The 17,398-nt window shown below is 56.9% G+C and overlaps 2 protein-coding genes across 3 annotated transcripts in view; both read right to left on the reverse strand.

Annotated features, from left to right (window-relative positions):
• ITIH4 (inter-alpha-trypsin inhibitor heavy chain 4) overlaps positions 1–8,864 on the reverse strand; it is a 14,778-nt gene extending 5,914 nt beyond the window's left edge. The window contains exons 1-13 of the mRNA XM_082663529.1: positions 8,745–8,864; positions 7,390–7,550; positions 5,270–5,374; positions 5,006–5,168; positions 4,766–4,876; positions 4,138–4,269; positions 3,256–3,372; positions 2,816–2,984; positions 2,594–2,719; positions 2,227–2,408; positions 1,946–2,131; positions 256–395; positions 5–20 (exon numbers count right to left, since the gene is read on the reverse strand). Coding sequence (XP_082519655.1) covers positions 5–20; positions 256–395; positions 1,946–2,131; positions 2,227–2,408; positions 2,594–2,719; positions 2,816–2,984; positions 3,256–3,372; positions 4,138–4,269; positions 4,766–4,876; positions 5,006–5,168; positions 5,270–5,374; positions 7,390–7,550; positions 8,745–8,831 — 1,695 coding nt within the window. The 5' untranslated portion in view covers positions 8,832–8,864. The remainder of the gene's footprint in view (positions 1–4; positions 21–255; positions 396–1,945; positions 2,132–2,226; positions 2,409–2,593; positions 2,720–2,815; positions 2,985–3,255; positions 3,373–4,137; positions 4,270–4,765; positions 4,877–5,005; positions 5,169–5,269; positions 5,375–7,389; positions 7,551–8,744) is intronic.
• A 70-nt stretch (positions 8,865–8,934) lies between these two features.
• LOC309828533 (store-operated calcium entry regulator STIMATE) overlaps positions 8,935–17,398 on the reverse strand; it is a gene marked incomplete at its 5' end in the record, with an annotated part of 59,358 nt that continues 50,894 nt past the window's right edge. Inside the window, 3 exons of one of the 2 annotated variants that reach the window (XM_082663907.1) lie at positions 9,838–11,567; positions 11,775–11,907; positions 12,308–12,472. In XM_082663907.1, coding sequence (XP_082520033.1) covers positions 11,461–11,567; positions 11,775–11,907; positions 12,308–12,316 — 249 coding nt within the window. In that variant the 3' untranslated portion in view covers positions 9,838–11,460. Of the gene's footprint in view, positions 11,568–11,774; positions 11,908–12,307; positions 12,473–17,398 lie in introns of those variants that run through there. The other variant, XM_082663908.1, reaches the window with a different exon arrangement.

Genomic DNA, 17,398 nt, shown 5'->3' on the forward strand with positions numbered 1-17,398 from the left:
CAGCATCTAGCGTGGAGACTCTGCAGGCGGAGGAAACCAGTGGCTCAGCAGGCCCCGGGGTGCCCAGTCAGACTCTCCCTCCCTTCCAGACCCCTCTAGGGAGCTCTCACTGGGGGTCTGGAACTCAGACACAATACCGCCACCCCGTCTCCATGCCTAGCGCCAGCTGTGCCTGCCCCACCGGTGAAGAGCCTGGGGAAGTGCTGAGACCGTGTGTGGCCACCCCAGTGGGGCCTGGAGGGTGTGTCCACCCACGTTTGCTCCAGCAGTTGCTGGATGGTCAGGTACGCCCACAGTCTCTCCATGAAGCTGTGGAAGATGTATCTGGGGCTCCAGAACGCCTCCTCCTGCTCTGCCACGCGGGACTCCGTTACAAAGGTGATGTTCTCCATGTGCTGGAAAGAGGGGCCCAGCCAGGGCAGGAGCAGTCAGGGTGTGACGTCTGCACCTGGTCTGGCGCTGCCCAGCAATGCCACGAGAAACCTGGCAGGGGCAGCGTTGGCTGCAAGGCCACATTTCCTTTGAGTAGAGTGGAGGGTAGGGAGTGTGTTTAGGGGTGTGAGGGGCTCAGCCACAGAGCCTCCAAGGATGACAAGGAGGTGGAGATAAAAGGGAGCAAACTATCCCAGGTGCTACACAGCAGGCGCAGAACCAGGAGCTGCATGAATTTTGCCTTCTCCACACATACAGCTATTTGTTTGATGGTTTTTCTCCAATGAACTTTAAGTAGACTAACACTCTTGGTCTTGACCCGAGCAGTAATACCTGTGAAATCTTAGGTCTGTGGTTCGAGTTATTTTTCAGAACACATTAAAATAAATGCATAACTAAACCACTAAAACAAAGGCATGTTTGTTTGTAAACTACCCCAAGTCACCTTGGGTTCTGCACTTTGGGAACCCCTGGCCTCTAGGATATCAGCAGCTAACATACATGGAGTGTTTATACCAGGCGAGACCTTAATCCCCACTGCAGCTTTACCAGGTGTGGGAGAGGTGACCTACTTTCATTTGTATACAGCAGGAAACTGAGGCACAGGGAGCTTAAGTGCCTTGCCCCAGGTCTCACCTCTGGGAGATGGCAGAGCTGGAAGTGAAGCCGGGCAGGCTGGCCACAGGGCATGCCCTGCCCATCATGACACTTGGCTACTTCTCCTGAGACGAGGCCCTGGGCCCCCCATGCCCGCTTACCTAGCCCACCTGCTATTCTCCCCACACGTGCTGCCTGCCTGCCACGCAAGCCTGGAACATTCCTCCGTCCCTCCACCATCTGGCCTCTGCCACCCTCTACTCACCTCTCAGTCTTAGCTGAGCCTCCTCTGGGAAGCCCTCCCTGATCCCCGAATTTATCCAGCCTGTAGCTCCTTGTTTGTGTGACAATTTACCCATGCTGTCTCTCCCGTGAGGGCAGTATCCCCAGGGCCTAGAGAAGTGCTGTGTTTCTCTTTGTGGAATGAGAGGGCCTCCCATGGCACAGAGGCAGGGAAGGCTGGGCGAGGACAGGACGCCACACGGTGAGCTGGGTTCTTGACCTGGCTGCAGTGGGGCCCAGGGCAAACCGCCTGCTCTGCCTGGATGTCAGGCTGCTCATCTGTGAAATGGGAGCAGCCCTCCCTGCCTGACTGTAACCTCAGAGGGCTGGTGTGAGGACAGGAGGGGATGCCAAGCACCTGGTGCCCTTGGGAACAGCAGCAGCAGCACTGACTGACCATGGAGTGACTGCCGCATGCCGGCCCCACACAGGTGCTCTCAGAAAATCACATCATCTCACTGAACCTCTACCAGGAGCCAACACAGTGGGGATGCGTCATCCGCAAGTGGCAGAGGGCACTCTGCAACTTGCTCAAGGTCAACCGGCTGGAGCCTGGCAGGGCTGGGGTTTGAACCCAGCCGCTGACTGCCTGCCCCGGCGGCCCTTCCCCTCCAGGATGGCTGGCCATACCTACCAGCTGCCCCCTGACTTTGGCTGAGAACACATCAGGGCTCTGGTCCCGGAGCTTCCCGGCCACCACCAACTCGGAGCCCTTGAAGAACAGCCGGAAGGCGTCCTGTGTGACCGCCTCCACGGTGTTGCTTGGGTACTCGAAGGCCACCGATGTCATCAGTGGGTTGGCCACCTCTTGGTAGAAGTCCTGCAGGGTGGGGGTGTCATGAGGGCCGTGCTGGGGTCTGCCCGCCTGTCAGTGCCATCCCTTGCTCACGTGGCCCAGCAGGGGCGCATGGGCACCTGGAGCTGCAGTGCGGAGTCCGAGTCCTCGTAGATGCGCCGGGCCAGGCCACCGTTGTCCAGTGCCAGCTTCTCCAGGAAGGCGTAGCTGACGTCGAAGCCGAAGCCCAGGCAGAAGAGGCTGTGCTGGCCGTCTATGGCTTCCTGAACGTTCTTCTGGATCTCTGAGGGGTTGGTTTCCCCTGGACCCAGTGGTTTGGGAAAGGGGTGAGAAAACAGTGATTTGCTCAACAGATATTTCTGGAATCTCAGAGCCAGAGGGGCCTCAGAGATCCCCCCTCCCTGCCCCAGGTCCCACAGCAAGCCGGGCCAGAGCCCAGCTACTCCCTCTGGGCAGCACGTCCTGGGGCTGCTGGCAGGGCCTCACCCACAGTGGGGTCGCCGTCGGTGAGGAGGATGATGAGGGTGACGCTTCCTGGGGGCAGCAGCTCCTCCCGGTTGGCTCTCTCTAGCAGCTGCACGGCCATCAGTATCGCATCGTTTATATTGGTCCCTGTGGGGCACACACTCTTAGGGTGGCTCCCAGCAGGGTGCCCCAGGCTGGGTTCAGTGCCCTGGAAGTTGCGTGCAAGGCTGCAGAGGCGCTCACCTCCCTGGGCCTGGATGGCAGTGGCGTAGCTCTTGGCCTCATTCACGTTCTCAGCCGAGGCTGCCACTAGCTGTGGCTTCCACGGGGTTGCTTCCCCACTGAAGCTGATGAGGTTGAACTGGTCACGGGGACCGAGGTCTCCCAGGATCTTGATGAGGGCTTCCCGGGTCTGGTCAGGGGAAGGGGACACAAGGTGGGTGTCTCAGTGGGGCCTCCCTGGGGGCTCATGTGCCCTTGGGCTGGACCCCCAGGCTCACATCTGCAGTGAGGACATGGTGAATGCTCTAGCGGCAGGACCTGCCCCAAACTCTGACCAACCTCGATCCATGGGAGCCCCCTACCTAGGAAGATGGAGGAGGGCAGGTCTGCCTGTTCGACCAGAGCTGAGGGTGTGGGACATCTGTGAGTTTTCAGGACCCCGCCTGGCCCATGGGACCCACCTGCTGGATTTTCCTGCCGCTCATGGAGCCGCTCTTGTCAATGACAAAGATCACGTTCTTGGGTATCGTGGCCAGGTGCTCAGGGGCAAAGTAGTGCACAAAGTAGCCATTCTCGATCTGTGACCAGAGTGAGACACACCCAGGTGTAAGAGCTGCAGCCCTGCCCTGCCCCAACCAGCCTCCTCATCCCCAGTCCTGGGGGTCCTCTGCTCTCTTCATTCCATCCCCCTCCATCCCTGTCCCACCATTAACCTCCCCAAATCCTTGCCATACTTTAGGGTTTAGTCCAGCCCGTCCCTTGCAGGCTTCCCTGCTCATGCACAGCCCACCAGAACTCTACCCCTACTTTACCTCTTACTTGTTTTAGTATCTGAGGCAGCTTATACTAAAAGGTTCAGACATAATAAACCTGAGATCCATCAAAAAAGTGAAGAATCCAAAAACAAGGTCCATCTATGGCTTCCTGCATGTTCTTCTGGATCCTCGAGGGGTTGGTCTCCCCTGGACCCAGTGGTTTGGGAAAGGGGCGAGAAAACAGTGATTTGTTCAAAAATAAAGGGGAAGCACAACGATGCCAGAAACTTGTGTGAAAGAAGGTACTGTAATTGAACATAAACGTGAACTGTGAGTCTCCTGGCAGCCAAGGCTACAAGGGAAACCCTGCAGGGCAGTTCTTCATCAGAGACAAACTTTCTTCCCTCCAAAAGAGAACTGTTTCAGGGACAACACAACTAAACTGCCTGTTTGCCGTCTGTGCTGCCCCTGGTGCACACTGGTAACTAGGGGTGGTTATTTTGTCTGTTCTTTTAGAACCCCCAGGCTCAGGTCCTTGAGGGTAGATGGACTTTTTGGTGGCTCAGCTCTTCTCTGAAGCCCACACACCTGAATGGAACCCCCGGAGACAGTCCGGTCCACATCATAGCGGACGATGAAGTTGCCATCCAGGACTGTGTCCTGCTGCTGCTCTGGAGACTTTTGCTGCTGGGACAGCGTCGGCCTGAATCGGACATGAGCCTGGAAAAATGACCAGGCTGAAGTTGGGAGGAGCAGCAAGGCCATGTCAACAACACCCCTCACCCCCATCTGAAGAGAGAATTCCAGGAGGCAGCCTTGGGTCAAATTCCAGAGAACTTTCTCTCCAGCTGAGCTATCAGATAGACTGCCTCCATGTAGGGGAGTGGGTACAAGTGAATCCCCTGCTCCTAGATCTGTGCAAGCAGAGGCTGGGCTCAGGATGTGTGCGTCCAGTCAGCTCCTCCTCCCTACCTGGTCCTGGGACCCTGACATCAGTCGTCTCTCCCGATTTCAGGGTTCAAACCAGCACCCACCATCCTTCCCTAGGTCTTGCCCTCTCCATCTGCCAAATGACAGCATGGACACAGGAACCTCACACGTCCCTTTAGCGCAGAGATTCTGCCCAATGGTCCCACTCTCTGGAAACCCAGGCCCATAGAGCCAGCCTGAAGACAGGCCCCTGGGAACTCTCACCCGCAGACCATAGCAGGCCCACCTTGGTCTTGTTCTGTGTGGTGGTGAGGGCCTCTGCCAGTTCATTGGTCATGAAGGTGCTCTCTGTCTCCACAAAGCTGATGCCCTGAGGCTCAAAGACGTAAATGTCCATCTAGAGGCAAGAAGTGGGTTACTGGGTCTGCTGGGGGACAGGGCTGGCCTCCACGGGAGGCAGAAGGGGAAGCAGGGGCCGCCCTCAGGAGAGTGAGGAGGGCTTCTAAGAGGAGGCGGCACCAGGTACCTGCAGGTGCTTGACCAGCTGCTGGGGCTGGACTTTCAGCAGCAGCTCGTACGCTCCCAGATGCCGCACCAGGAGCTCCTCATACACCAGCTCGAAGGTGATCTTGGCAGCGGGCGCCACACTGACTGACACCTGGAACTGCTCTGTCTTTCTCCCAGTGGCCCTGGGGGAAGAGGGCATCAGGTCTGCCCCTCAGACCAGGGGCGGCTGAAGGCAGGGGCAGCCCCCACCCCCACAGGGTCCTCCCCACCCCGTCGGGCTCACTTGACGAGGCCGGCGCTCTCTCCCCTCTCCACAGCCACACTGTACTGCTCCTGGGCTGCAGCCTTCTCCTTGATGTTACCGGGGTAGGTCACACCATCAATGATCCTGGGGCAGGAGGGAGGGAGTTGTTGAGAGCCCGGTGGGGGAGGCTCCCTGCAATCCTGCCTCCTCCGGGACTTCACGTGCCTCTTGACAGACTGACTCCCATCTTTACCTGAGCCCACCCATTTATTATGCACCTACTGTGGACACGACTCTGTGCGGGGCCCGGTGTCAACGGGGGCTCTGCAGGCCTCCATCTACCCTGAAACGTGCACTGTGTCGGCAAACATGCCTTTTACTAAACAACTGGGATGAAGGCTGCAGGGGAGGCAGGTCCCGGCCTCTCTTCTCCCTTCCTTTTGGGCTCCATGTCCCAGTTGCCCCTTCCATCCCACAGACTGTTCTCAGAGGAACTGGTCAGCCACCAGCGAGATCTCTGAGCCACAGTTCACTCAGCCCCGTGGGGCAGACTCAGCAGGAGGGAGATGCCGGCTCCCAGGCCAGTGGAGACACAGGACTGAAGGCTCTGACCCCTCTCCCCCATGGCTGCCCCCTCTTCCAACACTGGACAGGCCACTCTGCAGAGAGGCTGGCCTCTGGGGAAGGAAGTTTTGGACAACTGGTAGACAGGGCTCCTTGGGGCGTGCAGACAATCCTAGTGGCTGTTTCTGGGGACTGAGAGTGAACTGGCAGGCAAACATAAGCCTGCTCTGTCTGGGGGTGGTGTGAGAGGGTGAGAGTGTACAGGGGGGGAGGGGGGGCAGCCAGGACCTCAGGACCAAGTGTCCTTCCTCCACACCCTCCTGACCTCCCTGGTCAAATTTAACTCTGGGCTAGGGATTGGGCTGCTGCTGGGCTGCAGGGCTTCTCCTCCCAGATGTCCAATTTGGGATCCCAGAGCAGGGCACCCTGCCCCCTGCTTCCCTATCTCATGCAGCAACAAGAGCTGGGCCCAGAGAGGGGTGCAAGTCCAGGGCCCTCAGAAGATGTGATGGGCCTGAAACCTCGTAACTTGCTGGCCGTGGCACCCACATGGGGGGCAGGGTGCAGCCTGTGAAGTTGGGCAGCACAGGTCTGGCTCCAGGGTGAGGAAATCAAGGGCTGCTGGAGGGGGTGCGGGCAGAGAGATGAGGAGCCAACCATAGGGACCAGACCCCCACTGCAGGTTTTCAGGGGTCCCAGGGTGCACTGGGGACTCCATCTGAGATGCTCGCTCTCTGCCTCACCCATCGCCCTCCCTGAGTTTCTGGGATCAGCCTCTCTCTGGCCTGTCCTCAATCACTGCCTCTCCTGCGGGGCCAGGGACAGAGAGTTCTCTTGCATTTAGTAAACATTGCAAAACCCGGTCGGGAAGGGTGGGGGAGGACAGTAGAGACAACGTAAGGATCATCACCTGCTTACAGAGTCCACAGAAACCCCAGGGGCCTCCCAATGCAGCTTCTGACCCAGAGCAGAACCACCCTCTGCAGTATCCCAGTTGGAGGTGTGGGGGGGATGAGCCTGGCTTAGAACTTCTGTGACAAGGAGGTGGTCCCCCTCCTTGAGGCACTGCTTCATTGTGGGGCAGCCCAGGGGTTAGGAAGTTTTCTGTATTCTGAGCTGGAATCTGCCTTTTGGTGACTCCCTTCTGCCTGGGCTTGGCCTCAGGATGCCTTAAGTCTGTACTTCTCAAAGGCAAAGACACAAAGATACCGTGGTTCTCCATGTGCCACCTGGGCAGCACTCAGGGAAAATGGATGAACAGATGGAGAGATGGATGGTGGGAGGGACCAACGGAGGGAGGGATGAAGGCACAGCAGGATGGGTGGAGGAAGGGAGGGAGGAAGGGATACAGGGAGGGAAGGAGAGAGGGAGGGAGGGACGGAGGCAGGGAAACGTCTCTGAGAATGAATGAAGTTCCTGGCTAAAGCCTCTGCGCCCTGTATTGCCTGCAGGTGGAGCACACACACCTCAGGCATATATCCTGGCACATCTCACATCAGGAGGATGCCCTCTCTTCCTGATCTGGCACAGGGACCATGGTGTCACAGTGCTGGATTGGGGAGGGGGGACGAGGAGGAGAGCAGGAGGGCACCTACATGGAGAAGTTGGTGATAAAGGCCTTCTTGGGCAGCTCCATCTGGAAGGTGACCTCCTGCAAAGTACTGGCCTTGTTGACCACCCGGCTGGTGACGACTGTGTGGGCAAATCGGGATGAGACCCTGGAGTCTACAGTGAGGCTGTAGATGTCGATGTCATTCTGGACCAGTGGAGGAGGAAAGGAAAGGGTAGGACTGTTCAATGTTCTTCAAGAGTGGGCCTTGACCTTGGTCCCAGACCAAGCCCTGGCCCCCAACCCCAAGCGAGACACTGATCAAGCCTCAGGCAAAATTCTATGAAGCATTTCATTTGTGGACTTTCATCTCAGATCAGAGGCAGCTGTGTGCTTCAGTCCCCATCCTACAGTGCCACGGCGCAGGGATCAGTCTGTCTTGTTCAGTGGGGGCCACAGTGCCCCTCGGAGAACAAGCAGGCAAGGGGTGGGGGGGTGAAGCCTGAGCCCCACTGTGTCTGGGAGGAACTTACTTATCCTTGGGGCAGAGGTGAGTGGCAGAGGGTCCTGTTAGGTCAGGAAGCTTCCATGCCATCTTAGCTCTGCCCAGTGAAAGGGCAGTGAGCAAGTCCTGTGACTGGAGAAAACAGCCCCTGCCAGCCTCCCCCCAGGGGCCTGCAAGAGCTGGGAGAACTGGAGGGTCCATCTCTAAGGCTGGGCATCTTCTGCTTTGCCCCCTTTTCCCTGCGGCATTGGGCCTCTCCTGTTGCCCTGTCCACAGGGCACTCCCCCAGGCATGTGTTTCGCTCGAGGTCTGCGGTCTCCAAGGAAGGGCACGTGCAAACAGGCAGAGCCTACACATCTCTCGCCCGCCTGCCATGTGGCGCACGTGTGCTTAGCACAGAGGTGCGCGGCGGGCCGTGTGGCTTGTCTACACGTGAGCGTCTGCTCCATGCCAGACGCTGTATTCAGCATTTTACAACACTATAGGTTTCCTCTTCACCACAAACTTCTAAATAGTTCTATTACTACCTTGTTCTACAGATGAGGAAAAAGAGACACGGAAAGCATCCCTGACTTCCGAGAGGTCACGCAGCCAGGAGGCGTGAGCTGGGCTCCTGAGGCCCATTCTTACCCGCCCCACCCACTGCCGCCCTCCAGGGCAACTTGTTAGGCTGCACTTCCTCCCCGTGAACTGGGGATACCGGGATCACCCCTTCTTGTAAATGGGGGACTCTCCATAGAGCCCTCAGTGTGGCGCCTGGTGGATGGGCAGCACGACTTCTCTGCACACACACCGACCCGTGCTCACTTGCACACACCGAGGCTCTCCTCCCCTTCACCCACTTGTCCCACTCACGCTCAGGTGCACACACACAGGAACCCGTGGACACCCGCTACCTTTTGGGCCCTGAGGGTCTGGAGGGTGGCCAGCGAGAGCAGGACCAGCACGACGCCGCAGGCGCGGCCAGGGGCTGGGGTCTTCATTTTGGCTCTGGTGCCTGGCAGGCTGCTTCTGAACTTGAGAGGAAGAGCGGAATGAATTTGTAACTTGCTCGCTGCCCCGCCCCTGTGGGGGCAGGTTCTGGGAAATTGGGATCTGCAAGCCAAACACCGCAGTGGCCTCAGATAAGCAGGCAAACTGCGAATGTCCTGTGGACCTTGGCTGGGGATGGGAACGTGTACTGAGCAGGAGCAGGCTCAGGTGGGAGTTAGGTGCTGGCGCCCCTTCTGAATGGTCCAGAATCCGACCAAACCACCACCACCCCTTGCATGGCTCATCTCGCCGACAGGCTCCCTAGGACTGGAGGACATAGCAGTGAACTGGCCTGCTCTCCATAAGCCCAGCCTGGGAGAAGCACAGGCGTGGTTGGAAAGAGGGCCAGAGGGTGGTTTGCAGGAGGCAGGGGCCTGGAAGTCAGGTCAGTGTGACTGGGCAGTGGGACCCCAGATGCACCAAGCAGCCCTTGGGGTGCCTGAGTGGGGCAAGATCTGCTGGGGCCAAGGCAGGATGGATACACCTTATTTCTGGGATGAGAGAGGCTAGGTCAAGGAGCCCCCCTTCTCTCTGCTGGGGCCTCAGGATGCTGTTTGGGCCCCATTATTCTAGCCAGGACTCTTGGTGCAACTCCAGCAAGGCCTCTGAAACAAGATCTGCACTTGGCAATACAAACCGAGGGCCATAAAGACGCCCACACGTGGTGGCCCAGAAGTCCCGCTCTGGGGAACCTCCTGAGGGAAGCATGGAACAGAGAGAGCACAGAGCTCCTGAAGGGGACGATGTTCAGGTGGCCTACACGGAGGTCAGCCGTGTCAAGGGAGCCCGTGAGTCACGCCTGGAGTGAGAAACGGCAGAACGCCGATCTGTCAGCACGCCAAGGCAGTGCCGGTGTCGTGGGCTCAGACCACAGGAGGTGGCTGGAGGGCCTGGGGTAGGATTACAGATGATGTTTTTTCAATTTTTCTTTAATAAAGTTGAAAGATTGCTTTCATAACAAGTAGCAATAAAGCGAATAAATACTAGGGGATCCGGACACAGCTGGTGCTTATGTCCCTGTGGCTCTGGGAAAGCTTGGCTCCTGAGTCTGGGGCCACAGATGGGATAAAGAGGCTTCAGGAAAGTGGCCAGGTGCCAGACCCTTGGTCGGGGAAGGAGGACTCAGTGACACTATCCCAGGGGTGGGAACTGGGGAAGGGTACCATCTTCAGGGCCTACTCGGGACCCTGGCGCAGTGACAGGCTTGCAAGGGCTGGGAAGGGGGCTCCTCCATTAGCCCTGCCTCGGTCAACGCCAGTAGCATCTGCTCCAAGGGAAGGAAGCTGGGTCTGTGGCTACAAGTAAATATTCCCCTTCCTTAGCATGACTTAGCCAGAAGCCTCACCTCTGGGCGCATCTATACAGCTCTCCCTTTGACTATGGATGTGATTGGGATTACTCGGGAAGACATACCCGTTCAGCAGTCTGGGGAAAGAGCCTCCCCAGGAACCCAGCGAGCAGGCCCAGGCCTGGGCGCCACAGAAGGTCTGCTCCCTTGGGGCACAGAGCATGGACCCAGCCTGGAAACAGCTATATAAGGAGGCCGGGCTGGCCAGGAATGTGGGAAAGGCTCTGTGCAGCCCGCTCCACCTGCCCAGGGGACAGGCGGGACTTCCCTGTAGGCACTGGCCCCGAGCCAGGCACTGTAAGCCCAGACCCTGCCAGTCCATCTCCGGACTGTCTGTGGTCTTGCTGTCACAGCTGGACAGGCCTCTGCAGTCCCCTGAGTCTGACAGGTCCATGCGCAAAGAGACACTGAGGCCTGAAGCGGGAAGAATCGCACATGAGCTGAGAACCTGGTGCTCCATGCCTCAGGCAGAGCTGTGGGAGTGGCAAGGGGGAGGCTTACCCTGTTTGGGAGAGGGGACAGTAGCTCAGGAAGCAGACTGCCACTGGCCAGAGAGGAGCCTCCACCTGGCTTTGTCTTTGAGGGGATGTGAGCTGGCAGGGAGGCAATATGAACAAGGGGGGGGGGGGCGCTTTGAGGATCTTGAGTCTCTCAGAGCCTCGGGGTCCTTGGAGGCATCTCGATGGCTTCTGTGAAAACCAAGGGAAGGGTGAGCCCCAGGCCCCCACCTGCTTCACTCTGAGCAGTGTGACTATGGCCTGTTTTGCGCAACAGGCTCCCTTGCCTCATACAAGGGGAAACAGGCTCAGAAAAGGAGGAGAGACAGTCTGAAGTCACACAGATCAGCTCCAGGTCTCCACACCCAAGGTTCTTTCTAGTACGTGGCAGTGGCCATAATGGCACCTGCATTATCCTCTGGGGCCATCCCCAAAGCTGAGAAGCGTACAGAACATGCCCCACACCTACGTTGCCCACCCCTCCCCTGCATTTAGTGGCCATGGCCAGTGACCAACCAACACCCTCCAAATGCTGGGGCCACTTGGGCATCCTCTTTATTGGTGTTGCCCAGGTGCTGGTGCAGAGTCCCTGGGCTCAGGGGCCAGGGCTGTTGGGGAGGGTGCCAATCCCAGAGGCCGCGGGTGAGAAGCTATGCTCTGGCATAAAAAAAGAGTTCTTGGGAAAGGCTCCTGTGTCTAGGTGTTGCTGACGGTGAGGGGCGTGGTGCGCACTTCTCAGCCAAAGACACTCTTGGCGGGTCCGGCTTTGGGCTTCTCAAAAACAGTCTCGGTGCCAGTCCGGGCGAGGCTGAACACCGATGGGGCGGCAGAACCAGCTTGCTCTGTGGGGAGGATGGGGAGGAGGTGTAGTCAGGGGCACGGCCTGGCTTCCTAGGGAGGAAAGGCCCCTTTTGTGGGGAGCACCCTGCTGAGCTCACAAGCTCTGAACTCTTAGAAAAAGGACTCATGGGACCTCCCCCCCAACCCCATCCTCCCTCCTATTGACACACATCTGCGCCCTTGGAGCCCATTGTCCCAAGAACACTCACCACACTCCTGCATGACCTGGTAGGTCTTGGACTTGATCTCCTGGTTCTTGGTCAGCTTCCCTCGGGCCCCCTTCAGGTCCTCCTCCTTCACAGGGGGGCGCTTCTTCTTGATGGGGGCTTCCTGAGTGTCAGCCTTGGAGAGCCCAGAGCCTCATCTTACAACCCGAGGCCTCGAGGCTGAGAGCCCTTTCCCAGCACTGTGCCTTGGCCGACACCCCTCTTCCCTGCTCACTTAACTCAAGCCAATTCAAGGCCTCACTCCTCTTCCAGGAAGCCTTTCTGACTATACTTCACAGCCCCATACCCCGAGTCTCTGCCCTCTTCCCACAAACTGGGAGCTCTGGGGCTATGGCTGTTGTAGCCTCACACCATCTGTGTGCCTGTCTTCCCTGAGCCCCGGTCTTCCATGGGAGGCAGAGCCTCCTTGTGTTTATGCCCAGAGCTCAGCTCAAGACACAGCTGCTAAAGATGACAGCGTCCACCCTCCACCCCCACCCCCTGGCACGAGCAGGGCCTGTGCTGGGCCCTCCTACCTGGGACATGGTGGGTATGGGGAACTGCTCCCTGGAAGGCAGTGGCTGTGAAAGAGATCTGAGAGGCACCCAGCCCTCTGGGGCTTATATAGTTGGCTTGCCTGTCCCGGGAAGTCACTCCCCCTCCTCTGACAGCTCCCTGATGATTCAGATCCACACAGCCGCTGGCTTCAGAGTTTATTCTTGGAGATGATGGGGGCTCGCTGAGCACTGCTGCCTGGGGGGCTGCAGTCCTGGTGAAAGCAGACAGCTGGGGAGACCCCGTACCCTTGAGGACAGCTGCTCTCTGGCAGGTGGGAGGTGCTGGGCCTGGCAGAGACTCGCGTTTATGAACGTAGGTCCTGTAACGTGCGTGTGGCACTCCGAGCTGTCCATCTGCGATAGTCCATCCCAGCGTGGGGGGTGTCCCGGAGGAAAGAGAAGGCCCTGAGCCAGGGTGGACAGCTCTGAGCTTGTTTTTCTCTCTCTCCTACCCCTTCTCTGGATTCCAGAGGAAAGAGACTTCCCAAACCCACATGGCAGCAGGGCAGACGGCTTCCTGCATGTGCCGCTGGGGAGCATGTGCTCACACCCAGCTCGCTGGGCTCTCACAGTGGACTCAGATCATGGGGGCTACCCCTGGCTCACAGGTACAGAAGCTGCTGCCAAGGGAAGCCTGGGAGCTGCTCCATCTGCATTTTTGCTGACGCCCCTGCCCTCTGTCCAGCTCCCAGTGCAAGTTTAGCAACAGGATGAAGGAGGGAGCAAAGCACCCAGGAAGGGCCGGGAGGAAACCATGCTTTGTGGTAAGGGGACCGGTGAGCAGAAGGCAGGAAACAGCACAGAGCCTCTGACTGAGACGAGGTCACCGAAGGGCACCTGGCCCAAGGACATTTAGGTTATGAGAGGGTTGGCAAGAGTGAAGCCCACTCAAGTCATGGACAGAGGCACAGGCTCCCTGAAGGTCACTTAGCTCTCCTCTGCTAGTTCCTAACACCCCATCCTTGAAGGGAAGACCCCCGGGGCACAGGGAAGGACTCCAGGCCTGAGGTGAGGGTAGGAGTGGATGTGGGTAGGAGGTCAGGGTCTGCCCCATTGGATGAGACATGCCCAAGCTCCTTGTCAGTTTGTGATGGAGAGTATTTTTATCCTTGAAGGCTCCGGGCAGACAAAATCCAGCCAGGCACTGATGTCTGGCTGTCTGGAACACCGCTCTGCTGCTGTTAGACCTCAACCCACCCCGATACCCCCTGCCTGGTCCTGGCCCCAGGAGGCCAATGCGAGCCCTGCCAGGCTCCATCTGAGACGAGTGCTGACATGAGGAATGCCTCTGGACGGGCACAGACCCAGGGCTCCAAACAGGGGCCAAGAGGCACTGAGGGCAGGCCTGGCCTGTGAGGGCACTGCTGCTGGCTCCCAGCGCTTCAGCTTGGCCCCCACAGCCAGCTCTGCCCAGGAGGGGCACCTGCCTTCCAGCCCCGTGGCCTCAGGAACAAGGATGTGGGATGTTCACTCCTCACACTCCATCTCTCCGGCACCCTTCGCTCCTCGGGGGGCGGGGGGCAGGCAGAGTAGCTTTTACTCGCATTAACAGGGAAGTGGAAATGGCAAGAGTATGTTTGGTTTTTTTCCCCTTGGCAGGTTTTGGCTTCCACATCTGCCAGAAGGAGATGTCAGATTCATTCTCACTCTATTTTCTGGGGAGAACCTTCTAACTCACTGGGGACATTTTCTTGACCCCCCACTAAGCTGTTTCAACTTCACAGAACACACAACCAACAACCACAAAAGTGATGGTTTCTTTTTTTAAAAAACTGTAATAAGATGTCAAACTTTATTGTAAACCACTTTACAATGTTAAGTACATCGTCTTCCCTTTCATTTCAAAAATGTGTTTCTGTGAATCATAACACCACAGATTTAACCACCCGCGCTGGGAGGGCAGTGGAAGTCGGTCATGGTTTGCTTACGTAGGTCTGACCTCTAATAAACTTCATGAAAAGAGAAATCAAATTAAACCAACCCACCCACCCACTCAGGAGCTCAAGGCCCCTCCCCAAGAGCAAAGCCCTTCAGAGCTGCCAATGTTTCACAGGGTAAAACACAGAGCTCTCCACTCCTAGTTGGAAACGTGTGAAACTTCTAAAGGCCAGCCCTGCCCCCTACAAGGTGGCTGCTCTGACTGACGGCAAGTTCCCAGAGCCGTCTGCATTTGCTTGGCTGCAAAAAGGCCAGTGAATTGCAGTCTGGAGGGCAGAGAGAGCTGCTGACAGCTGCTGCTCCTTCCAGGCTCCTGGGGCAGCCTTCAGATGGGGACTCTGGGCTACAGCCTCCAGGCCCACACTGAAGAGGGGAAGAAATAACCTGAATTTGAGCCTTTATATATTTCCCCTTTAAAGGCATGACAGGTCAACCTAACCCATGACTCCTTATTGTCAGGAAGAGGCACAGGTTAAAGCTTGAGGCAGGAGGCCACCAGTGTGCCCGAAGGCTAATTGACAGGCCTTCACGTGGCAGGTCTTTGGGCTGAGCAGACCAAGAAGCCACTGCCTGGGATCTCACCAACATCCCTCCTTGCCATTGTCAACAACCCACTGTCAGTGAAAGGAAAAATGGGCAAGAACGATCTCTTCCATTCGGATATGACAGTTCTACCTCATCGGGTTATTTCTCTCAGTTACAAGAAACTTGTTCATGGCCTTGACTTACAAGTTTCCATTATGGGTGGCTTGGCTGAGGTCCAGATTTGGACAAATCAGACGGATGGCGCACAATACACAGTTGGTGTTCCGTGGTTTCTCAAGCACAATGATGCTTGCCATGTGGCAGGTGAAGAGCTGCACCTCATAAGGCACCTTGGAGCAGGTGGTGAGGAAGCTTATCCTAGGGATAAGGCCAAACACATCAGGCCACGCCGTTTAGGCCCGCACGCTGACAAGGCCCTGTACGATCAGACTCCCTGTTAGACGTCCATGTCCTAGTTAGCCAGCTATACAACTGACGCTCAGAGACTAAAGCCCTTTCAAAACCAGGATACAGGGAGAAACCACTGCTTGCTCGCTACCTCTTTGTCCCCCAAACCCACTGCCCAGCAGGCGCTGGGATGAGCCTTGAGATGAGCAGATCATCTGGGGTCTGTATACCCCAGTTTCCGTCCTTCACACCTGTGGCTTCCCCACCCTCGTCCCTGGTTTGGAAACATGAGGAGCTCAAGACTGAAAGTGAAGCTCAGATTCTGGGCTCAGGGAGGTGCAGAAAACAGCTGTGGCCCAAAGGTTATTCAAACCAAGACAAAACAGGAGGACAGAGTAAGGCAAGTCAGCAATGCCTGCCACCTACCAGGACCGATGTCAGTCCTGGTCTTCCCAGTGGGGAGCCCCCCACTAACACAGCGGAGGGTGGGAGGGGGGAGGAGCATAAACTGAGAGCAAAGCTAAGGGAGAGTGGAGATGGGCTCCGATCTCACCCTGCTCTCCTCTCCAGCTGCAGGTGCCCAGCGTAACAGAGTCGCCGCCCACTGCAATTCAGGTCCCAGCTCCTCTGGCCCTCTGGACTCCTACAGGACGACAGGCTGAGAAGGCCTCCGCAAGGCTTGTCCCTCATGACCCACACAGGTGAGACCGTGGGAGGCAGAGGACAGGCCCAGGATGCCTGGTTTAACAGCGTGGCTCACACGCCACAATTCAGACACAATCTGTTTGAGTGACACGTTTTTATGTAGGTTTTTAGGTAGGAACCTAAAAAGAAGGTTCTGGGTGGTGTGGCCTCCCTGCACTGATCTCACTTCCAGCTCGCACCTTAGCCATGCGGTTCTCTATTCCTAAACTTCCATGACTGCCTCTGGGCTGGGACAAAACACTGGGCTGCTGCTCCCACAGCAGGGCAAGTGCCTGGGTCTGCCCATTCCACTGCTGGGCAGCAGACTCCCAAAGACACGGGGCCTAGGCCCATGCTGGGGAGTGGGGGCTCCAAGCTTTGAAACACCTCGTCCTGCCTGTGGACGCAGAGAGCAAGCTCGCTCACCTCCACCCGCTGCTCTGGAGGATGTGAAAAACAGGATCACTTGGTCAGACAGGCGTTCTCTAGAAGACGAGTCGACAACACTAAGCTGACAGGCAAGGCGTAGCCTGAGAGGAAGTTCCCAGAGCTGGGTCCAGAGCCTGGTTCTGAAGGCTGCACCCTGGGAGGCGCGGAGGCCAAGACTGTGTTTTAAACTTCAGATCTGGAGGCTCTGAAGAGAGGCAGGGAACAAACAGGAGTGGCCTCAGAGTCTCAATTTCTCTGGACACAAAATCCTCTTACTTACGCTTCTTTTTCCAGCATGTTTCAGTAAGACCTCTAACCTGCCGGCAGAAGTGCCAAGGAGCTGGTGGGCCCTGGGCAGAGCCCTTCCTATTCCACCCTCACAGGGCCCTGGATCCACATTTGGACTGGCCACCTCCTGCTCAGGCCTGACCTTTGCAGAACCACCGGGTTTGTTGATTTCAGATGAGGGCCCACCTCCCTTCCTACCGGAATCATTTACCTCATCTGATCATAGATTACCTAACAATATTCCAAATAAAAAATTCCCGACTTTTTCCACCCACCAGTTCACAACCCACGAAAGGCAAACAAACCCATTTCTTTGGGGATTAAAAAGAGTTTTTAAATACAATAGTATGAAAATATAACTTAAAAATATAAAAGTTAACAGTATACGGAAGACTTAAAAATCTATGTTTTGCCCATGAGTCCCATAGGAAATAAACATATACTCAAAAAACATTAACACTGTGACAGCTCATAAAACCAGCTATAGAAATCAATAGTTACAAAAGCCATTTCGAGTAAGAAAGCGTTGCGGTTCCAACCTGGTCAATGTGTAACTTTTAGCCCCCAAACGTGTTACGTCTTCACATTCCCCCGAGCCTTGGCGAAAGGCTCCACCCACAGTCTGTGTGCACGTGAGTTCTCATCCTCGAGGCCACCCGGCCAGACGCAGGACAGGGCTTCCGGGTCCCTCACAACACTGCTTGGGACGACAACACACAAACAAAATGCCTCGCTTGCATATTTGGTCAGTGTTTGTAGTGCAACTGAGTGGGGACCTCCAGCTGCCACGCCGGGACA

Source organism: Grampus griseus, assembly GCF_964374135.1.
Source record: "Grampus griseus genome assembly, chromosome: 10".
Classification (NCBI taxonomy): domain Eukaryota; kingdom Metazoa; phylum Chordata; class Mammalia; order Artiodactyla; family Delphinidae; genus Grampus; species Grampus griseus.